This window comes from Petaurus breviceps, unplaced genomic scaffold (genome assembly GCF_028583685.1).
Source record: "Petaurus breviceps papuanus isolate PSGF00001 unplaced genomic scaffold, PetGlider_PUasm1.0 98, whole genome shotgun sequence".
Classification (NCBI taxonomy): domain Eukaryota; kingdom Metazoa; phylum Chordata; class Mammalia; order Diprotodontia; family Petauridae; genus Petaurus; species Petaurus breviceps.
Genome location: NW_027187460.1, coordinates 45,299,886 through 45,322,711, shown reverse-complemented (window position 1 = coordinate 45,322,711; position 22,826 = coordinate 45,299,886). Strand labels below are relative to the sequence as shown.

Sequence of the window (22,826 nt, the reverse complement as noted above, 5' to 3'; positions counted from 1 at the left end):
ATGTAGTACCAGGGTACCAAAAAATACCCTCTTTAATTAGCGGTCTTTATCTTACAAATTGGTACAACTGAGCTGGTCTCTCTCATTTGTTTTTCTGAATGCAGGTTCTACTCCTGAGAATAGATTCCAATTTTAGGTTTTAATTTGTTGGGAATAGTGATATAATATTCAGTCCCTTTTCACATGGAACTGCTTAGTTTTTAAGGTGCAGAAAAAGTACTATTGTGTAAAAGAAATAATGTTATTAATATACATTTTGATGATTTTAGTAGGAAAATAACTTTATTTTAATAAAACTGTTCAAATGTGTATATGAAGAAACCCAGCTTGCTAATGGGATTTAAACATTTTTAAATACATAATGTACTGTGATAAATATATCACCTCAAACAACTTTGTAAAAGACATAGTAATATTCCTTGTGTCTATGTGAAGATTTGAAGTTTTTAATGGGTAGAGAAGGAATTTTTATTTAAAACTATAAAGTATAAGAATGAAGAAAAGAAATTTAAGTACAAAAACAGGATATTACACATGTAGAAGGCTTAAAAGGTACAGGCTAATGGTGTTTCAGCTCATTTGCATATAACAATTTTATGAGTGAGGGTAAAGCTACAAAAAGTAAGAAATTTATGAATTAGAAGTACTGGTAGCACCATAAAACATAACTAGAGAATTATTATCTTTTAGTTGAAAAGTGAGTCACTGAGAACTGACAGCCTTTGATTTAAGTTATTGTAAAATGTAGGAAGGAGATAGGACCCAGGAAGCTGAAGTTGAGACCTAAAGCACAGTAAGTATGCTTAAAATCTTAAAGGGGTGATGTAGGGAGGTTTTTTAAGATAACATCATCAACAAGAATAACCAGCTGACAAGCTGGTTTTGGCTGCTAGTTCGTGGTCTGCCGAATGAAGGCTGAAGTTTCATCTATTTCTCTTTATCACCACCAGCTTTAAAGAGATGAAGATTTTCAGAAGTCCACGTTGTCCTTCCTTTGCTCCCTCCATCCGGGGAGAACCAGAATGTGGGAAAGAGAAGTAACACTTCTTTGTTATGAGGAAGAGCTGGCAACACTGATTTGCCTTACCCAAATAGTCAATCTGTGCTCTCTACTAAGAGCTTTGTTCTGACTGGGCAAAGCTTTTTTGTAAGGAAAGAGCTGACTGAAGTAATATAGTTAGATTAATAAGCTTTGGAGTTTTCTGCCTTGAAGTGAACTCTTACTTAAAATAAGGGGCAACCCTTTCTAAATGCCCTTTTTAAGGTGATTATAAGTTGAAAGAGTTTACGCATGCTATTTTTTATTATAGAAGGGAATCAAGACTGCCATGCTGAAGAAGGATAAAGAACAACAGAAAAGCTGTTAGCAAAAGGGTTAACAAGGAAAGCTAGGTACCTAAGTAGATAAGAGGAGTGCCAGGCCTGGAGTCAGGAAAATCTGAGTTCATAACTGTCTTCAGATACTTACAAACTGTTTACTTACTTATTTACTAACAGGGTTACTGTTTGCCTCAGTTTCCTCATCTGTACAATGAGCTGGAGAGGAAACAGCAAACCACTCCAGTATCTTTGCCAAGAAAACCCTGAAGGGGGTCATGAAGACTCAAACATGACGGATATGACTGAACAAAGACAAAACAGCAGAAAGGAAGTATTATATGGTTCATATCCTTCTAAATAGACCAATGATATCAAAGTCTGGTGTCCAGAATTGTGTTTTATGCCACGTACATGGGTTTCCCATTTTCATGTGCTTGCTTATCGAGTCCCTTTAAGTTTTTTGTTCCCTCTTCCCCACCCGTATCCCCCAGAGATAAGTTTATTAGTAGAAGAATGTAAAGAAGTAGGTTTATATTTGGAATGTGATGTACTTATTATTTGTGCATTTACTTTCATATATAAGTATCTGTGATATTATTTCATTCTTTATATTGCTAAATAAATGATTATGTTTAATAGTTAAAAGTGTCATTATTGTACATATAAATAGAAATGCATTTCTAGGGGCTCAAGAACTGGAGTGTAGAGTGGAGGGAATATATTAATGTTCAGCAGGGTTATCCCCATGTCCCTGAAAGAATTTGAGTGTGACTGTGTGGTGGTGGTTTTTAATATCTAAAAGTATCATTATTGGAAAAATAGAAATAGAAATACATTACTGGGAACTCAAGATCTGGAAGGTAGAGGAGATATATTATCCCTCAATAGGGTTACCCCTAAGACTCTGAAAGAATTTGAGTGTGACTGTGTGGTGGTAGTAATTTTCTGAGATCTTTCACCTGTGAGTGTGAGAGCAGTGTAAGCCAACCCAGAAAGTAAGTTGTCATGTACAAGGCTCATATAAGGGGATCCATTTTTGGGAAAGCCACAATATCCACAAAATCATACAATGTTTCATTTATTTCAAGAGTTCCCAAGTTCTAGAATTCTAAAGAGAGCCCCCAAATTCAAACTAAGATATCAACCACACTGAAAAGAGATTTTACTTAACAACATGCTTCCTGAAGAAAGAAGAACATCCTCAAACAAAAAAAAAATCAATCAGCAACTAAAAGTCTAAAACCATGCTATGGGTTGGGGAGGAGAGGGTGAAGGATATGAAATCTCAACCTCGCCAACCTTAATATTGCCATGAGACAGTATAGGTCTGAGGTGAATGAGGAAGATTTGTGCAGCAGTTCCCTTAAAGCATCTTTTCTCCTTCTTGGAAGAGGTCTGATAGACTATTTCATTTTATGGTTATGCATTTGTTCATTAATTTCTTTCTTTTTTCTGCTTTTCCTAGGGGTAATTAGGGTTAAGTGACTTGCCCAAGGTCACATGGCTAGTAAGTATCTGAGGCCAAATTTGAACTCAGGTCCTCCTGGCTCCAGGGCCAGTGCTCTATTCACTGTGCCACCTAACTGCCCCTGTTCATTAATTTCTAATTAAAGTTGTCTCAAATCAAGTGTTTCAGAGTGTAAGAATTGGGGATCCTATTACCCACATTTTCAATTTTAACTGAAAGATAAGTAACTTTACAAACAGATGTATAGAAAACAATTCCCTTACACTAACTCAGGAGTTCTTTACCTGAGGTCTATGAAATTGTTTTTATTTTTTTATAATTGTATTTCAATATAATTGGCTTCCTTTTTAGCACTATCTTTTGTTTTATACATTTAAAAAGACAATTCTGAGACAGGGTCTACAGGTTTTACCATACTGTGAAATGGGTCCATAACACAAAAAGATTAAGAACCCCTGCCATAACTGTATATTTGGTGACAACAGCACTTATATCATCAATCTCTAGGAGAAATCAAAACATGAGATATATCTAAGTTTTATTCATTTTTTTTAAATTTTTTTGGGGGGACAGGATGGGGTAAAATAGTGCATGACCACAGGAGAGTTATAGATATTTGAGGGTCAGATCCTTTGGACCTATACAGTAAATCTTAAAGCATGAAGAGGTCATGCATACATTGACATAGCAACTAAGGCTTCCATGAAATTGCATTATTGCTTTTTGTGTAAGGTCTTATATCTTCCTCTTGCTTCTCAGGATATTGCCCTAATTAATGTGTATTAATAAATATACTGTCATTCTTCCTTCCCTTTGTCCTAGCATTGTCTGAAATTCTTTGGCTCCCTTGAGCAAATCCTATCTAAATTAGTCCTTCTCTTAGATATATAGCTAGACAGCAGTCTCTTGGTCAGGCCAAGGCTGTTATTCAGGTCATGAATATAAATCGGGCAAAGATGTTTAAGGGGAATTAGGAATTCTGCATCTTCAGCCAAGTACTCAAAAGTGCTATCCAAAGGAGATAATCTCTAGTAAAACATAGGCCAATTCTAGCTTCAGTCTTTCAGTGGATTAAATATGCTTCTGGATTTGCCACAAGGCATTGTGTCTAACTTACTTTCTTCTATTGAAATATAATCCTAAAATTATTTTTTTAATCCTACAGCTATTATTTTCATTAGCTATTGTACATAATACTTTCATCACATCCCATCCCAGGTGAATAACCTGTTACTTAAATTAAGTTATTATATGTACTCTTCCAAGAAGTATTTTTATAAGAAATAAGATTGTTGTTTTTATTTCTCTCATTTACAAAATAAATACTAAAGAATCCAACAAATGTTCAGTGCATTGAATAACAAGCTATGATCTCAAATCAATTAATTTTATTATTCTCATACAAAGTAGTTTTGATAATTCCGCTATTATTGTAGTGAATATTCTGTCTGGACTATTCATATGTTCACACACGCAGGCCTAGATGGGCTGATTAACCTCATCATGTTGATCATTCCAATCATTTCACATCATGGTTGATGATGATAGTATTATTCATTAGAAGGAGAAGTAAAAAAGCCAAAGCCAAGTTTAATTTTGCCTGCTAATTTTGAAAATTTACCATGCTTTCATTTGAAGCTAATCTGAATTAATGGACTTGAATCACTTCTTTACATCTGTCTGGTGGCAACAAGTAGGATAAATAATAATGAACTCAATAAAAAGTATGTTTGAAAATTTACTTTGGAAAAAAAGACTAGTGCTATAGCTAATAGAGTGCATTGGCTTGGCTAAAGAGCCTTGATAATATGATGCTGAACAATATATTGGAAACTGCTAAGTGGTCAATCATAAATGATGTTCATACTATTCACAACGTACACTGATTCCAAAAGAACACAATTAATTAATCCTTGTTGGGAAAAGAGCTTATTTTCTCTGTGGAAAATAAAGGATGATAGAAAAGAATCCTTTCTATTTTCTTTACAGGCTATAGTCCTGGCATCTTTCCTGATGCATAAGGGAGAAATTAGATTCTGGCATAATAGATCTGGATTGGTCATAAAATTGGAAAGAACATTAGAAGTTATCTCGTCCAATCCCCTCATTTTAAAGATGAAACTAAGACGAAAATAGGTTAATTAACTTGTCCAAGGTCACAAACTAATCCTAGTCAGGTATTTGTATTCATATAGTAGTATTCAAAAAATGAAAACTTAGTAAAATATGTCATATTCTCCATAATGAGTGGTTCTAGCAACTGTCTGTGCTGACTTCCTGTGAACCGGTCTAAGTACATAAAGGCATATCACAATGAGTAGATTAGCCACCTGGTGATGAATTCTTTGGCCATGGTAGCCTAGCAAGCAAAATAAAAATATAAAAAGGATCTTAGACCTTCCACTGCTGTAATGACTGTGACAGAGTGGAAGAAAGAGGGAGTATAGGATATTAATAATTATAATTTCTAGAATATATACAAACATTAACTTAATTGGTAGTATTTTAAATGTGAGATCCTTTCCAAGCAATCAAAGAGTAGAAATACAAGAGGAACTGAATAATAACAATCTCATTTTTTGTCAGTGTAAATGAAATCAGAAGACAAAAGGAAGTTGCATCTAAGTGGAAAGGTGACTCAGGTATTCCACATAGAGGCAAATAAAGAAGTTGCTTTTATCCTGCACCCAGGAGCAACAAGAAACATTATTTCCTGTGGAATATAGTCATATTATATTGTGGTGCTCATGAAAAACATGTGTAAGAAGGCCACCATGAAAATAAATGAAAATTCTATGTCAATTATCAGTTCTGTAACAGGTTGCATCCCATTAAGAATTAAGCAACAAAAGCATGGCAAAGGAGAGCATCTCAAGAGAGACATATTCCGGGAAAAACAAAAAGATAGGTAATCCTGTCATATAGTGAGAACAAGAAATAGTCAACGGACAGTCCACATGTTCCACTGATGTCCATGCAATGCCAAGAGAAATAGTGGAAGGTTTCTCACGCAATTTTATTTTAACATTAATGCTATAATGAAGGTAGGACAGATTTAAAAAAAAAAAAATATATATATATATATATATATCCAAGATTTACAAAATGCTTTCTTCACAATTATTGTGTTAAGTATTGGGGTAAGAAACCAGAGGTTCAAGTAGGTTGTGATCTAACTATTATGAAATAGAAAAGAGAGGACTAGAACTTATGTATCTGAGTTCAAATCCATGCTTTATTAGTGATACTTTACATACAAAGAAGATGAAACAAAGAGTGATTGGATAAGTTGCTTAAAGTTTATACAACTAACTAATAACAAAACCAAGGCCCAGATTTTAATCTTTTATCAAGATAGGCCATTTTCTTACACATATTCTAGGCTAATAAATTTACAACGAGAAATTATTTTAGAGACTTCTGATGTTATGGGTTAATCATATTCTATAAGGGTTTTAGTGATCATATGCTAGAGATATGGAATAGGGGTAGAATTGGGGCTGGTTTGGAAGTGCACGGTCATTACTAACTTATAGACTTTAGACAGAGGTGGGGAACACATGCAGCTTCAATTATCACATCTGGCCTTCTAGCTCCTTGAGCGCTACCTTTCAACTGAGACCAAGTTTTACAGAACACATTCTTTTATTATGGAGATTTGTTCTGTGAAGTTTGGATTCGGTCAAAGAGCCACACTTGAGAAACTAGAGGGCCACATGTGACCTTGAGGCCACAGGTTCCCCATCTCTGCTTTAGATCTTCAAGGGACCTACTGCTAAAATTATTAGTGGTAGACTAATATGACTTTACCATTAGCATTCAAATCACTATCTTTCTCGGCTTAAACATTAAATCATCATCATAAATTAACAGTTCATCTAAAAATAATAAGAAAAAAAAGAACTTCGTGTACAGTTGTAAAGTAGTGGTATCATCATTCCCTTTTTACTCATGAGTAAGGAGAGAGATGTTGTTGCTTGTCCAAGGTCAGACAGAAAATCAATGACACATGAAATTAGAAATAGAAGCAGATATGTTAAATGGGGATTATGAGGATGGATGTGTTAATGACTTTAAAATGCTTGGCCTCCTTAGATGAAAAGGTGCTGCATAAAGACAAAACATTACCAATATTTAACTTACTAATCTACTTTCCAAAACAACATGTTCCTTCATTAGTTTCTTGTTTATTTCTAACATGACCTGCCTTGGTTCCTAGATAATTGGTAGGAATATTCAGACCATGTTATTTTTACTTTATCTAAAATAATGAAGAAAACATTTAGATTTTTTTAGTGCAAATTTCTTTTCTTTTTTTTTAATGATCAAGTTTCTTATCCAAAAGAGGGAATTGAACTAGCTGATTTCTAAGATTTTGGTCATATTAAAAATATCATTTTTTACAAAGTATTTTATAATGCTTATAAATAGCTAAATCTACAAAATATTTAGTGATTGTTTTACATTGGGTGTTCTTGAATTATTTTTCCTGTAAAAGTACTCCCTAGATGAGGCTAAAACATTTCTTTCACTGAAAGATTAGCATTCAATTGGTTTTACTACTATTCTTAGTAATTGCTTCTCAGGATTGTTACGAGGATAAAATAAGATAATATTTGTTAACTTTTGCAAACCTCAAAGTGCTATATATAAGGAGAGAGTAAGGCACACAGATGGGAGAGGCAGAAATAGGGAAAGACAAAGATAGAGAGAAACTGAGAGAAGACTCTTCTATTTGCTCCCAGTTCTCACCTTTTTGGTGTTGATGATAAATAGTTATTCTCAGTATAGACAGCACCTATCACCATTAGCAAAAATATTTTCTTATGTTACACTGAAAGTAGTATTGAGGAGACAGGAATGACAGCTATTATTCAGGAAATTGTAGAATCACTGGAAGCATATGGCAATTTTACCTCTGACCTTGACATAGCCAAGCTATGTCCATTTTTAGTCTTTATTTGGTTTATATCACACGGGCAGGTAGGGGGCAGAAAGTCACCTCCCTCTCAAATAAATCAGTATAAAGGTGAAGGAGGCATTTCCCACAACTTTCCAATAGTTCTTATCTCAATTTTTTATGCTGTGCTTTGAAATCTTGTCTCTGTAACAATGAAGGGCAGAATTCCCTCACTTCATGAAATATGTCAGAGAATTATGAAGGAAATGGCTAGAATTCAAACCAAATTTATTGACTGTATTTGTAACTTACCAGTATTAAAGAGAGGGGAAAGTGGATTTAGAGAAGTAAGAGCAAGAGAAAAACAATATGCATAAGTGAAGGTATAGGATACACACTGAGCTATAGCAATCATGACATCAATTCGATTAGTGTTTCCAAGGAATAATCATGAAGTAAAAAGCAGGGAAAGTGAAGGAAGACACTCAGTAGTAGGAATGGTGGCAATATACCTACACTGGGTGAAACCTGGTTTCCGGTTGGATGGATAAACAGGTTATGGAACATTATTTAAGGCTGGCTAGATATAATGTATTAGATGAGTTTTCATTACTTGTTGAACAAAATCAAAAAAGGGAACAAAAGTAAAAATCCATGGACTCAAACATCTATACACAAATGCTCAAAGTTTAGGCAACAAGCATGATATGAAGTCTTAGAAAAATGATTCAAATATAACCCTAATAAGTGTAGCTAAGACTTGGTGGGATCATGTCTGCAATGATGTTACTGAGGAGTATACCTTATTAAAAAGAAAGAGGTAAGGTAACGAGCAGTAAGATATAATTAAATATTTATAAGGTATATTCAGTCAAACAATGAACTACAGTACTAAAGCACGGTGGAAAACATTTTGGTGAAGGTCAATGGATAGAGTATTAGAGTATTTTCATCACAATATTCTATAGATTACCTGTCCAGAAAATTGTAAGGATCAATTTGAGAGAATTCTACTCAGTAATTGATCTTAACAATCAGGAAAGAATTGGCTACTAGGGTTAGAAACAATATGAACTTGGGGGTAACAACTTCCTCCTTGTGTTTGCTAGAAATTGAGATAAAAGCCAAACAGTCTTATGTGGCTCAAAATTTTGTTAGAGTAGATTTCAAATACTTCAGAGGAAGGATATGTATAAAATTCTACAGGAGAAGTCATACCAGGAAAGATGAAAAGAAAAATCTTAAGAATTTTGAAAACACATTGACCAACTTAAATATTAAGCAGTTACAGAAGAACAAAAGCAAAGGTAGGTAACAGGATAAAGATAAAATTATGGTATACTTCTAAAGAATAATGGAAGAAGTGCTAAAGGTCAAAACGAACTGAGGCTGATGAAGAAAGTTAAGGGAATATATAAGTGTATACATACACATTTATATATGTTATGATAGGAGAAGGGTGACTTTCTAGGACTAGAGAACATGCTACATGAAGAAAAGTAGAAGGAACTAGGGATATTCAATCTGTAGAAGAAAAGTACTGAGGGGAAGATGATAGTTGTCTTTAAGCACCTGAAAGCAGGCAATATAAAAGTCATTAGACTTATTTTTGTTCAAAAGTTTCAGTCATGTTTCTCTTCATGAACCCATTTGGGATTTTCTTGGAAAAAATACTGGAGTAGTTGGCCATTTCCTTTCCAGCTCATTTTACAGATGAAGAAATTGAGGCAGACAGGGTTAAGTAATTTGGCCAGGATCACATACACATACCAAGTAAGTGTCAGAATTCACATTTGAACTCAGGTCTTTGTGACTCCAGGCCCAGTGCTCTATCCACTGCACCACCTAGCTGCCCCAACCAGACTAAAAGAAAGACATATTTAGAGCTAGAAAAGACCATAGGGAGTTTAATCACTCTTTAGATTAGAAAATACAGTCTCAGAGAGGTAAAGTGACTTTTCCAAAGTCACAGTTGGTAAGAGGCAAAACTGAGACTTTGTCACAAGTGTTCTGATGCTGAACCCAGTGTTCTTTCCATTATACCATACATATTTTACCCTACCCCCGACAATTCTCTTTGTTTGCAGTCATGGCCATAGCCATGATGGCTTGGATCCAAAAGGTAAAACTGGGGAAAATGAGTATATATTCAAGAAAGGCATTTTTAGGGTCCATGGAAATAAATTCTGCTGATGATTAGAGCTGTCTCAATGGGAAATGTGCTGCCTCTGGTGGAAATAGGTCCTCTTTTACTAGAGGTCTTCTGGAGAAAGTTGGATGACCACTTCTGGAAGTTACTGCAAAAAGGATTTCTGTCCAAGTTCATGTTAGGCTAATGACCTTTGAAGTCCCTTCCAAATGGGATTCTGTTGTGTATAAAAACCTCACTTTAAAGATGAAGAAAACAAAAATAACAAAAAATCAAAACCTGAAGTTCAGAAAGGTTCACAGATCCTGAGAAGCTGAGCTTATATTTTAATACCTTGCCAGCATTCTTTCCAATTCAGGTCTATTTGATTGGATTTGGCTTTATTTTGTAAAGTTCTGGTTGCTAAAGGGACCTCAAAACCTTTGTGCCTGATTTAACACCTTTAGGTCAGGCAATCATTCTCGTCACCCCAATCCAGTCAAAGAACTTTCAGTTATGATGTCATATTCAGCACTACATCTTCAGGTCTCATTTGGGGTTCCACAGGGATTAATTTTTCATATCCTCATACAGTTCACATACTGCTAATTGTGGGAGGTAGAGATGGGGAGTATATTGTTGGAGCTGTGTCCCTCTTATTTAGAGAGGGGTCATGGATGGATTTTCAGGGAGTCACTAAAACTAAGTAGGGAAAAAATTCATTTTTGAAATGTGTCCATAACAATAAAACAGTTAAGAATTTTACTGTAAGGGCACTTCTATCAGGTCACAATTAAAAGCTTGACCCAGGGTCTGGGTTCTGAGAGTTATATGTTCGGTTTTACAATACTTTATGCTCTTCTACAAAGAATGGTAGTATGCTTATCATTATTATTATTAAAGTTCATTCAACTGTTTTGTAATTTTTAATAATTATATATTAGCACTGGAGATCACTTAGAATATCACAATTATTGTTGTAAATATGGCTGTGTAATTTTAAACATCTCAAAGTGTTCGTGAACCTTCCTAAATGTTTGGTTTGTAACAGGTCTTGGGAAACAGTCTTCTTTTTTTTGCTTCATTAGAACAGGTGGTGTCAATTTTCACAAGACTGATGTTTGAGTTCCAAACTGCTCATTTAAACTATGTGTATCAGATATAAATTCCTTTCTTAATTTACCAAGTACCCAACCCTGAATGAATTGTAAATATCTAGTCAATAAATATCCTGGTATCTTTTAAATGAAGGTCAGGTATGAAAGAAAAGTCACAGACATGCCAAATTAGGCAGGTGAGTTAATAATTCTGAATTGAAAGGAATCATGTTTTATGCATATCCTTATGATATTATAAAATATCAACAAAACTCCTGGAAAAATCTTCTACATGATCTCAAAATTAATATTTTATATCTGTTCATGATTTTTATCACCAGTGAAAATAAAGAGAAAAAAACTTAAAAAGCATGGTTGCTTAAATGCAGCAGTCTAGAAAACAATTAGAAATTCATTTAGCTACACTAGATTTCTAGGTTTAAAAGAAATCTAAAAGAAAAAAAATTTACATTGATGAAAAAAATCCAACAGATTGTAAAAATTAAGGGTGTGTTACCATGCACATCCATGCTATACATCTGCAACTCCATGGACAGTGACAACACATACAAGCAAATGAAAGCAGCTGACCACGTACCCACACACCTTGGCAGAGGTGCACTCCACACACGCCGGCCACCACCAAGACAGATGATCTCAGAAGTCCCTTCCAGACGATATCCTGATGAGCAGGAGAAGGTCAGGGGATCTCCAACCCCAAAGTTCAGTCCCATTCGATTTCCATACTGGGGAATTCCAGGATCCTCGCAAGGTTCAAGATTATATTCTACAAATTGGTGGGAGGAAGATGGTAAAAGGGCATATGGATGTAGTCAAGGATGATAACAAAAAAGAAAAATGATCATGCCAAGTTAGAAGGGCACCATTTCCATATGATTCTACTTATGCAAATAATTCATTTTGAACTTCACTTTCATCTACAATCTAACTTTTTTATCTAGCAATATGACTCACCCATCAATGATTTTTTGTACCACAGAGGTGCCATATGCCATTATTATCTTGCTTTAAGAATGTAATGATTAAATGTAGGAAAAAGAGGAGTTTGGGGTATCCTACTTTCAGAGACACTGAAAAGTATCTAGAGGAGGCCAAATAACACGAATAAAGGTCTTGTGATTATGCCATATAAGGCCTGATTGAAGGAACTACCATTATTTATATTAGAAAACAAAATACTTTGGGGGCAGGAGACATAATGGTTACCACCAAACCTCTGAAGGACTGTAATTTGGAACAGGAATTTATTAGACAACTTTGTTTCACCCCATTAGAAATAAGGACAATGAGTAGAAATGTTATATAGCAGAGGTGTAAAACACACCCACCACTGAAAGTGGTACTCAATATTCCCTAGTGCAGCAAAACCATATCGAAATGTAATTGGAGTATATTAACAAAATAAATTTAAAAATAAAGCAGAATATTAAGTTAATGTGTGGTTTTCTAAGTGAATATGCAGCTCACAGGAATCCTTATGTACCATTTTTATTTGAGTTCCTCATTTGTACAATGGAATAATAATAGCATCTATGACACAGGATAGGATCAAAGGAGATACTATATGTAAAGTGCTTTTTAAACCTTAACATTCTCTATGAGGATTATTATTGTTATATTGACCACATATATTATTAATATATCATCTTAATAACTAATAATAATAAGCAGAACAGCAGCAACAGAAAGGACTTTAAGTCTAGTTTATTCTATAAGTCCTTAATCTCATATCACTGACTCTCTGAGTTGTCAAACAACATTAGGAGAGTCAGAGAAAGTTTAAATTATGTCTACCTTTGATTAGATGGTTGACCTGATTCTGACTGAAAATGCTGCCAATCCATGACACTGGTGGCATAAGGGAAAGGGAATGGGTTGTTAACTATATCATGAATTCCATATGCTTATCTGCCTCATGATTATTTCTGGCATCCCTTATAAAATTCTTTTTTGTTGTTGTTGTTTTTATTTTTTTGTCTTTTGGAAGGCAATTGGGGTTAAGTAAATTGCCCAAGGTTACACGGCTAGTTTTGTCTGTGTGTGTGTTTGTGGGTGTTAAGTGTCTGAGGCCAGAACCGAACTCGGGTCCTCCTGACTCCGGGGCCGGCACTTTATTCACTGCACCACCTAGCCGCCCTCCTCCTTATAAAATTCTTGCAAACAGTCATGGAAAAGACCATTTCACAATATATTCTTTCATTATCTCACAATAAATTTAAGTTGAGAGGCAACATCATTTACTCCATAGAGGGCCAATGTTGGAATCTACAAGAACTGGCTTCAAGCCCTATCTTTGGTAGGCACAACTACATGTCTCTGGGCAAATAAATCACTTCACCTCTAAACATACCAAGAAAAGTTCTGAGACTTAAATCAGGAGTTCTCAAACTTTTATGTGTGTCATGGATGATTAGCCCTGTGGTGAAATGAATTATTTTCTCAGAACGACGTTTTAAAGTGAATAAAATAAAACACATAGGATTCCAAATGAAATCACTAATACTGGAGTGCAGTTATCAAAATATTAAAAGGGTCCACAGACCCCAAGAAGCCATGCTAAAGACTGGGGATGGCTTGATCTTAATCAAAGGGGAGACGTGATGCATTTCCATATTGACACACAGTTCCCCTTTGATGAAGTCACAGATCTAGACCAAAAAAAAAAAAAAAGGTAAAAAAAAATCTGCTAATTTATGTTTTCTTACCAGAGAATGTAATGTTAAATCCTTCATATGATATTGAAAAATCTGAAATAAAGCGCAATTGAGCTCTGAAATTCCCATAGAGACCAGCATTGATTGTTGAAGGAAGCTCTGAGCCAGTGAGGCGTGCCAAGGGCTGGGTAAAACTGCCATTCTCTGTGATTAGTAAGTAGTCATGATGATCTTCCAAATGAAAAGTGTGGAAGGTGAACTGTACTCCTTTTGGGGGTTGGGAAGAAAATGGAAGAAGATTAGAAGCAAACCACATCATTAGCTGAAATGCAATCGCATAATTGATTAAAAATGGAAATTTCATGATAAGTAATCTCTGTAAATGAAGTTTTGTGTTTTAAAATGCTTAAAGTATACATATAATGCATTCAAAGTAAAGTTATTTTATTTCTGGTTTCTTTGTTAAAAATAAGATGCCACAACACTTAAAAATTAAATTTGCAAATTTGTAACTAAAAGGAAATCACACTCTCCCCTAGTTATAAATGTGATTTCAAAATTTCTTCATTAAAACAAAACAGATGACAAGAACTGATTATTTCAAAGTAGTTTTTAAACACTGAGATCATTTTCAAATATAAATTTTATCATTCTGTTTTTTCTAATTATGTCAATTTGTAATAAACATATTATGTAAAATATTCCTTTAGTCCATCTATCCCCACTGATACAATGGCTAATTTATCTGTAACAAACAGTATCATAGAGTTGCCTAGTGACTTGCTCCTGGTCACTACTAACATGTGATGTGTTAGAGGCAAGACCTTAATCTAGATAACACAGAACTAGCCCCCTAGTCACAATGTCATGTTGTCTTTCATTATTTATATGATGAATTTTTCATTTCTTTGAGTTTCAATAACAAAGTTTAGGGTTTCCTTCCCTTCAGGTTTTATGTGAGCATTGGACACCGCACTAACCTAATAACAGTAAAATGTGGGAGAATGCCACCAATTTTAATGAAAGTTTTGTAAAGTAGTCCCTATAAAACTGGGTAAAGATTTTTTAAAAGGCTAACACAAAGGATTGTTTTTAAGCTGGCAATGATCAATGTGGGGAGAAGACAAGAAAAGGCACACAAAAGATAAATTGGAACGGGAGATTTAGATGAGCAAGCAGAAAAGAAAGAACATGCTGGAGCCAAAAAAGGGAACTCATCTATTAGTTATATTACTTAAAGTGCATTCTGTTAGCTTTCTTAGCTGCCAGCAGAGGGCTTTAGTTATGCAGCCTTGAAACGTTAAATTTTAGTCACAATGCTGTCAGTGATGTTCATTAGATTTTTGTATTAATGGAAAAGAGTAATAAGGGAAGGGAACAATGATTTCTTTCTTCTCTGTGTCCAGAAGAGAAATAGTTCACTCTCACCCAATGTTTTATAGTGTACAAAGCACAAGACAAACTCACCCCCTGAGGAATTAAGGGAATGTAACTCATTATATTTATGGCTCCTAAATTCCAAATTCTCCACCTCTTAACATCAAACTTTCTATAAACTATATCCATAAATAAATAAATTAATGAATAAGTGAAAAATAAATTAATAAACATAAATGAATAAATATGAAATGACCAACAATGGACTAAAACATTCTCCCACTGTTAGGCAGGGGTCAGGATACACATACAAATGTAACATATCCTATCCTCCCTGCAAGGATGCTGAAGTTCTCATCTAGCTGCATCCATCCTTGGACTTCTCAGGCTGACAGAAATCAGACAGAGTCTGATGATGTCAGATGCTGGTTTGGTAATGGGCACTGAAGCTGAAATGAACTGGGACTGGAAAGAAAAATGATGACTGGGGTATGCTTGTTCCCCAGCTCTGCTGCTGGCAGTGCCCAATTTGTGGCAGTCAGGCAAGGCCACACTTCTATTACCCTCTAGGCAAATTTGTGAAACCTACATTTCCATTTTCATCCCGAGGGTTACAGAGACAGAGAGGTGCAGAACAATTCCAGATCACGGTATAGAAATTGTGAACCTTGGTGAAGCAAAAATCCTGAAAATTTGGCAAGCAAACCTGTGCTTCTATATTTCCATATATACTAGAATTTCTTATGTGGGTTTAGGAGCAAGAGAAAAGTACTGAAGCTGAATAAGAAGCAACAAATTGTGAATGGGATATATAGGGGTTTAGATTTGTAAAGAATGCCAGAGATTGAATTTGAGGACAAATTTGAGAAAGGTTGAGGAAAATTGAAAGAGTAAAACATCAGGTCAAGATTCTACTTCTTGTTTCCATAAGAAAAGCTTGTAGGACAAAGACTAGGATAAATTAGGATTAAGCCTCCCAAGATGTATCAAAACAAATGATGTTAAAGGAAGACTCGCCATCTTGCCTGACATGATGAAGCATTAATAAGAGCAGAGGATTGATTGATGGCTATGAAAAACTGGTAGGGGTTACAATCTGGATTGATGGCAGAAAACTGAAAGCTGAAAGACCTAATCAAATGGAAGCAATGTAGTATAATTTATTTGAATATTATTCTTTTATTCCTCTTTTTTCTTAAAAAATATGCCAATTGCAAGATTAATGTGGAAATATATTTAATATCATTGTACATGAATAACCTATATCAGATTGCATGCCATTTTTGTGAGGAAGGAGGGGAGGGAGTGGGCAAAAGTTTGGACTCAAAAATCTTCTAAAAGTGAACGTTGATGGGGTGGCTAGGTGGTGCAGGGGGTAAAGTGCTGGCCCTGGAGTCAGGAGGACTAGAGTTTGGTTCTGGCCTCAGACACTTAACACCCACCCCCAAAAAAACAAAACAAAACTAGCCGTGTAACCTTGGGAAAGTTACTTAACCCCAATTGACCTCCAAAAAGGCAAAAAAAAAAATTAATGTTGAAAACTAAAAATAAATAAATAAATAAAAATAAGTCAGTTGCTACAACTATGTTGAAATTAAATCTGATAGGTGCTGGTTAATAGGTAAGCATATGAGATAATTTACAAATTCAAGGAAGTGTAAAAAAAAAAACAAGTACGTAATCCTTTGATTTTAAGAGAATTAGAATTTCTGGATAATCCCCTTCCCTCTCTACTATTATTAATATTACTACTGCTGCTGCTGCTGTTTCTAATAGTACTAGTATTATTAGTAGTTCTTATTATAGCTAACATTTATGTTATTTTACTTAACACAAATTATTTCATCTGATTTTCACAACAAATCTAGGAATTAGGTAGTACTGTTTTCCATATTTTAAAGATGAAGAAAATAATGCCCAGATGCTGGGTTACTATAGATTGATCAATTCATTCAACATGTCTTTTCTCATATTTCCTCTGGTTCAGAATTAGGGAGTTACATGGTCATAACTCATTTCCTACTTCTTTACTTGTCACCCCCTTCGCTGGTAGGCAAAGCTAGAGGCTTTGGGGAATTTGGGTTTTCTTAACTGTTTACTTTTATCTCTATGTTATTTAAACTGTTATAAAGGTTTGATGGCTTCCTGCTCTCCCAAAATGAATAATTATCATTAATTCCTGGTGACTTTACTTGGTCACAGGTAAGACTGGAAGAAGAAGTCTGGAAAATACTTTCAAAATTTATGAAATCTTGGGCAAGAAACTGAACACCACAGGGGTGCACAGGTTATGTTTTCTACACTATTTCTCCTGAAGGAAAGGGATGTAGGAAAGAAAAACTAATTTGGAAAATGAAATGCTGGCTAAGAAGGTTATATTTAAAAACTGAATTTGGATCCCTAGACCATTAATAAACAAGAAATCCAGGCTTCTAGCCAGGGATGCAATGTACTTAACTAAGGCTAGAAGAGAATATATCTGTGCTGACTTGCAAATCTAATCAAAAAGGACTTTAAAGTATAAATGATTGACTAGTTTGACAATTGCCTGTATAACTATGAAGAGTTACCTTCTAATGTTTCACTGTCCTCTTACCAACCTTAAGTTTTTCTTATATATGTTTATTTGTGGTTTTGTACACCTACACATGCATGTGCTCTCTCCCCTATTAAATATATAAGTTCATTGTGGTTAGGAACTATTTTTTTAAATCTTGTATTCCTACTGTCTAGAATAAGGTCTGGTAGTTAATAGTTGGCACGGCTGGTAGTTAATGAATGTGTGTTGATTTAGACAGCTGATTGGCTGAATGTTTTCTGTATCAATATTGTGTTTTTTGTCAGTATAATTTGTTCCCACAGGAATAATCAGAAGTAGGTAGCAGTCACCCATTTTTGATAAGTTTTGGAACATTCCTCATCCTACATACATGTACTGGGAAGACAATAGACATGTCCATTATTGTTAGGTTACCAAAAAGATACCTCAGTACCTCTCAAGTGAAATGAACAATAACCACTATTTTGCTTTATTTCTGATCCTTATTATATACTCTTCCAAACGGGGCTGTATTTGTATCTCTAGTATCAGCATTTAAAGAATGAGAATAATAATGACAATGATAATAATAACCAATAATATTTAGCATTTCTTTAGCACTTACTATGTGTACAGCATTGTGCCAAGTGCTTGCTTTATAAATATTATCTCATTTGATCCTCATAACAACCTTGAAAGTACATGGTATTATTACTCACATTTTACAGATAAGGAAACTGAAGCAAACAGAGGTTAAATGACTTGCCCAAGTTTACAAAGCTAGCAAACATCAGAGGCTGGATTTGAACTCAGGTCTTCCTGATTACAAGCCTAATGCTCTATCCACTCAGTTACCTAATTAACTAGCATACACTTTCATCTCAGACTGTCTTCCTCCTTAAGAGTGCTTCAACTTTGTTTCTTGCTTTTGTGTGGTCAGCAATGTGCAGTAGTCTTAATTCTTCCTTTCTATCACAGTGTGTTATTTTTCCAGCCTCTTCATGCAGGTCAGAATTCCGCTTTCCTTCTTCAAATATTTTTAAATATTTCCTTCACATTAAAGTTTCTCTTCCAAGTTTTTAAGGAAGATTCCCTTTTTCCCTATTAACCTGAAGTATGTAGAGCAGAATGTTGTAAAAATCATTTACTTTGATTTAATCAAATATTTTGATAAAATTTCATGATCTTCTTATGCAGAAGATGAAGAAATGTGGACTGGATGACAGTGTTAGTTGTATATATATTGACTGGTTAAATGGTCACATCCAAAAGCTAGTAAATAACTGTGATTTATCCTCTTAGAAGGAGGTCTCCAAGAGAGCAAATCAGATATTTTGGCCCTGTATTATTTAAAATATTTATCAGTCACTTGGATAAATGAACAGCTGGCATACTGATCAAATTTTCAGATGGCCAAAGCTGTAAGGGATAAGCTAATAGAGAATGCAGATAAAATCTTCATATAAAATAGCATATGACAACAGTTTCCATATTCAAAGAGATTCTGATAGGCTAGAGAATTAGACTGAATCTAACAATCAGACACTTACTATGGGCAAAGGTAAAGTTTTATATCTCGGTTGAGAAATACATTTTAAAAGAAGATGGGAGAACCCTGCGTAGGTAACAGGTTGTCTAGGGGAAAAAAAAGGTTTTTCAATTTAGTGAATTACAAGCTGATTATAAGTCAAGAGTGTGGTATGACAACTAAGAAAGTAAATGTAATCCAGGCTACATCAAGTTAAGCACAGTATCCAGAAATAGAAAGGTGATATTCCTTTTATCTTCTGTCCTGTTCAGACCACATCTTGATTACTGCTTTTCCTGAAATGTGATACATTTCAGGAAAGATAAATAACTGAAAGGTATCAAGAGGAGGGTAACCAGGATATTAAAGAATAGTTTGAAAAAACTGAAGATGTTTAATCTGGAGAGGACAAGACTCAAGAAAACATGTTAGTAGTTGCTTCCTCCCACTGTCTACTGAACATCTTAAAATGGATGTCCTACAGACATTTCACCTTGTCCACAACTGAAACTCATCATCTTTTCCTCAAAATCCATCCCCTTGCCAAACATTCCTGCTATTGTCTAGGGTACTATCATTCTCAGGCTTACAGCCCAAGTGTCATCCTCAACTTCTCACTCTCATGCCACCATATCCAATTTGTTACCAATGTCTGTCAACTTTATCTTCAGAATATCTCCTTCCTGTGCTCCCTTTTCTCCTCTACAACTGCCTTAACTATCCTAGTATAGGCCCCCATCTCCTCAATTTTGTTTTGTTTGAATAGCTTGCTGATTGTTCTCCCTAAGACAAATCTCTTCCCACTTCAGTCTATCCTCTAAAGGTTTGACCATATCACCTTTTTACTTGTGCCTGGTATGTGGCAGAAATGTACTGAATGTTTACTAATGACTGACTGACTTTTCAATAAACTCCAGTGATTCAATGTGATCTAGTTCAATTCACTTTGCTGCTTGTTTCAGCTATGCAAGTGCCTTTGCGCCTCGCCTTTGATTGTAACAAGTCTTTTTTGAAACAGAATACATTTGTGTTGCGCTTAATAGGCCTAAGGAAGTTTGGAGACCTTCCCTGCCTTTAATAGGCCTAAAGTCATCACATGGAGCCAAGGTGGGAGAACCTCGCTAAAAGGACAGAACAGGAAGGGCTGAATAGGAAGGAGCAGAGCAGATAAAAGCTCTAGTACCAGCTGGGACCATGCAAAACTGACAGAGAGAATGTTTGCGATGTTGACGCTCTCTCTGTCTATGCTGATTTCTCAGACAGAAATCCCGTTTGTTGTTCTGTGTTGACTTCTCAGACATGAGTCCTATCTGTTGTTCTGTACTGACAAAAAGTGAACTGAGATGATAAGCACCAGTAATGTGTGTTTTATGTTTGGGTTTCATTCTCGAAGAGGACCATGACATAAGCAAAATGATAACATGACTTAGAGTTGACTTGGATTTCATGGAGGGAGGACTGTGCAAAGTCACCAGCCTCACTTTTACTTCCAGAGCCAGCTGGGTCCAGTGGCCAAATAGATATTCATCAAGACCACTAGAGATAGCCCAGGATGCAAATATTGTAGTTCTGTTAAGCACTGTCTTCCTAAAAAGTACACTGTCTGTACGAAACAGGAGCAGAGAGTTGCCTATGTGTGAGTCCAGGTAAGAGCTGGGAGAGCTGCCTATCTGTACCAGGCAAGAGCTGGAAGTAATCAGCTCATGGAGGTGAAGGAGCAGTTCTGGGATTTGGAAGTTCCCAACATAAGAGAACTTCACTTGGGTACTGTGTATTGATTGATGAGATTGTGACTTACTGTGACTTAGGAGTGGATGACCTTTGTACTTTCCACTACTGCTTAGGGATGATTGGAAGCCAGCCTCAAGTCAAGCTGAAAGAAGACTTTACTTGGGTACTCTACTGAATGCTATTCTTTTTACGTGGCCACATTAGTAATAAGTTGTTATGGTATATTGTTATGAATGCTGTGCTTTAGTTCCTTGAGTGTTTTGCTTTAGTTTATTGCTGAAAAAATAGTTCACGGGACTATGCAATTATATCCTTAAAGATATTCACAGTAGGAGTCCTCAGGAGAGCTACTTGTGATTGGTTTTACACTACCTATAGCTTCAAATATAAAAGCCTTTTGGCTTTCAAAGTCCTTTATACCCTGCTCCCATCTCCACTTTTTTAATCTTCTTATACCTTATACCAACCATCTCTTCTCTTCCTGTGCCCTGCAATCCAGTGACACTGCCCTCCTTCATGTTCTTGACACAATACACTCCATTTCTTCATTCCAGACATTTTCACAGGCTATCCTTCAAGTCTAGTATATTTTCTCTCCTCAGCTTCACCTCCTGGCTTCCCTAACTTACTTCAAGTATTCAGCTGAAATACTACCTTATACATGAAGTCTTCCCCAGTCTCTCCTAATTTTAGTACCTTTGAATGTTTATTATTTCCAATTAATCCTCTATATAGCCTATTTGTACAAAGTTGTTCCCATGTTTCTCTTTCATTAGACTGTGAACTCCTTGAGAGCAGAGACTGATGGGAATGGTAATCTGAAGATCTTCCCTGCCCCTTGGCTAGGCTTAAGTGACTCTGAGAACCTTCCCAGATTTGAAAAGAAACTCTGCCCCCAAGAGGCTGAATTCGGTCACATGGAGCCTATGGCAGGAGGCTTGTTTTTCAGGAATACCCACACCTTGTTACTTTGTGATTGGGAAGTGGATTAACAGGGCTGTGACATTCTCTGAGCCAGGAGAAGGCTATAAACCTTGATGTGAGGTTTTGTTTCAGGGCTCACTTTGAGAAGAGTTCTGTGATTCGACCAGACAAGACTCAGGGCAGCCGTTGAGGCCCTCAGCTTTGAAAACCCAGATGTTGGTGCTTCCCTCCCTAGTAACTGACTAGGTATGGATGTAATGGTCAAGACAGTTGGAAGACTCTCTGCTGATCTATTTCTCTGTCTGTATTTTTTTTTGTCTTTTTGTAACCTCTATATTCTCTGAAGTTTGGGGTGCTGACTTTTTCCCCCTGAACTACATAAATGACATATGTTTGATTAAAGCAAGATTGTTAACCCACTTTGAGTTGTTTTCCTTTAGAAAAGCAGATCTAAGAACCTGTGTTGGCAGCTACCCTAGGTATGCTAGGGTGCTTGCTGCTAGAGAAACTCATTTTAAACCTTTGATTTTTAAGATTTAGCACAGCATCTGGCACATACTATGTACTGAATAAATGTTTACTGACTGACCAAATCATAGGACAGTCATATGACTGGCCCTTGGCATAAGGAATGATATTGCCCATGGGATTACTAGTACGGTAAAAATTATGGGAGTAGAAGTAGGATTTCTGCAGAGCTCTGGCTCCCACCTCCTCCAATTCATGCAAAAGGTGACTCTGAACAAATTTTGGAGCTACAGAACCCACAAAATGACACAGATAAGGTAACCTCCTGCTGAGGACAGCCTCACAGGCTGGCAAGAAGTGGCCAGCACAGTGCTCCAGGAGCTGAGCCCAGCCCAGTGCAAGCCCGAGGTTTTAGCCTCAGGGCGGACCTGGTCAGCCACTGGCTGGAGGGATTTCAGATCACCAGCAGCTGTGGCAATTTCCAGAATTATCAATCAACAGATGCTAAGGATAAAGTGAGAGGTCAGTGTAGTGTGGACTTTGGGATCCAGTAGTTTTGGAGTGTGGTAGGTCTTTATCCCCTGGAGGGAGAAGCGGCTGAGGCACCACAGCCATGCAGCCCCCACCACCTGGCAGCTTCAGCTCCTGGCCTGCAGACTTTAGGGGGACCA

General features: G+C 36.0%; 1 protein-coding gene across 1 annotated transcript in view; it reads right to left on the bottom strand.

The window, feature by feature from the left end:
* CSMD3 (CUB and Sushi multiple domains 3) overlaps window positions 1-22,826 on the bottom strand; it is a 795,885-nt gene that overhangs the window by 462,615 nt on the left and 310,444 nt on the right. Inside the window, exons 13-14 of the mRNA XM_069081309.1 lie at window positions 13,640-13,855; window positions 11,512-11,700 (exon numbers count right to left, since the gene is read on the bottom strand). Of these exons, the coding sequence (XP_068937410.1) occupies window positions 11,512-11,700; window positions 13,640-13,855 (405 nt within the window). The remainder of the gene's footprint in view (window positions 1-11,511; window positions 11,701-13,639; window positions 13,856-22,826) is intronic.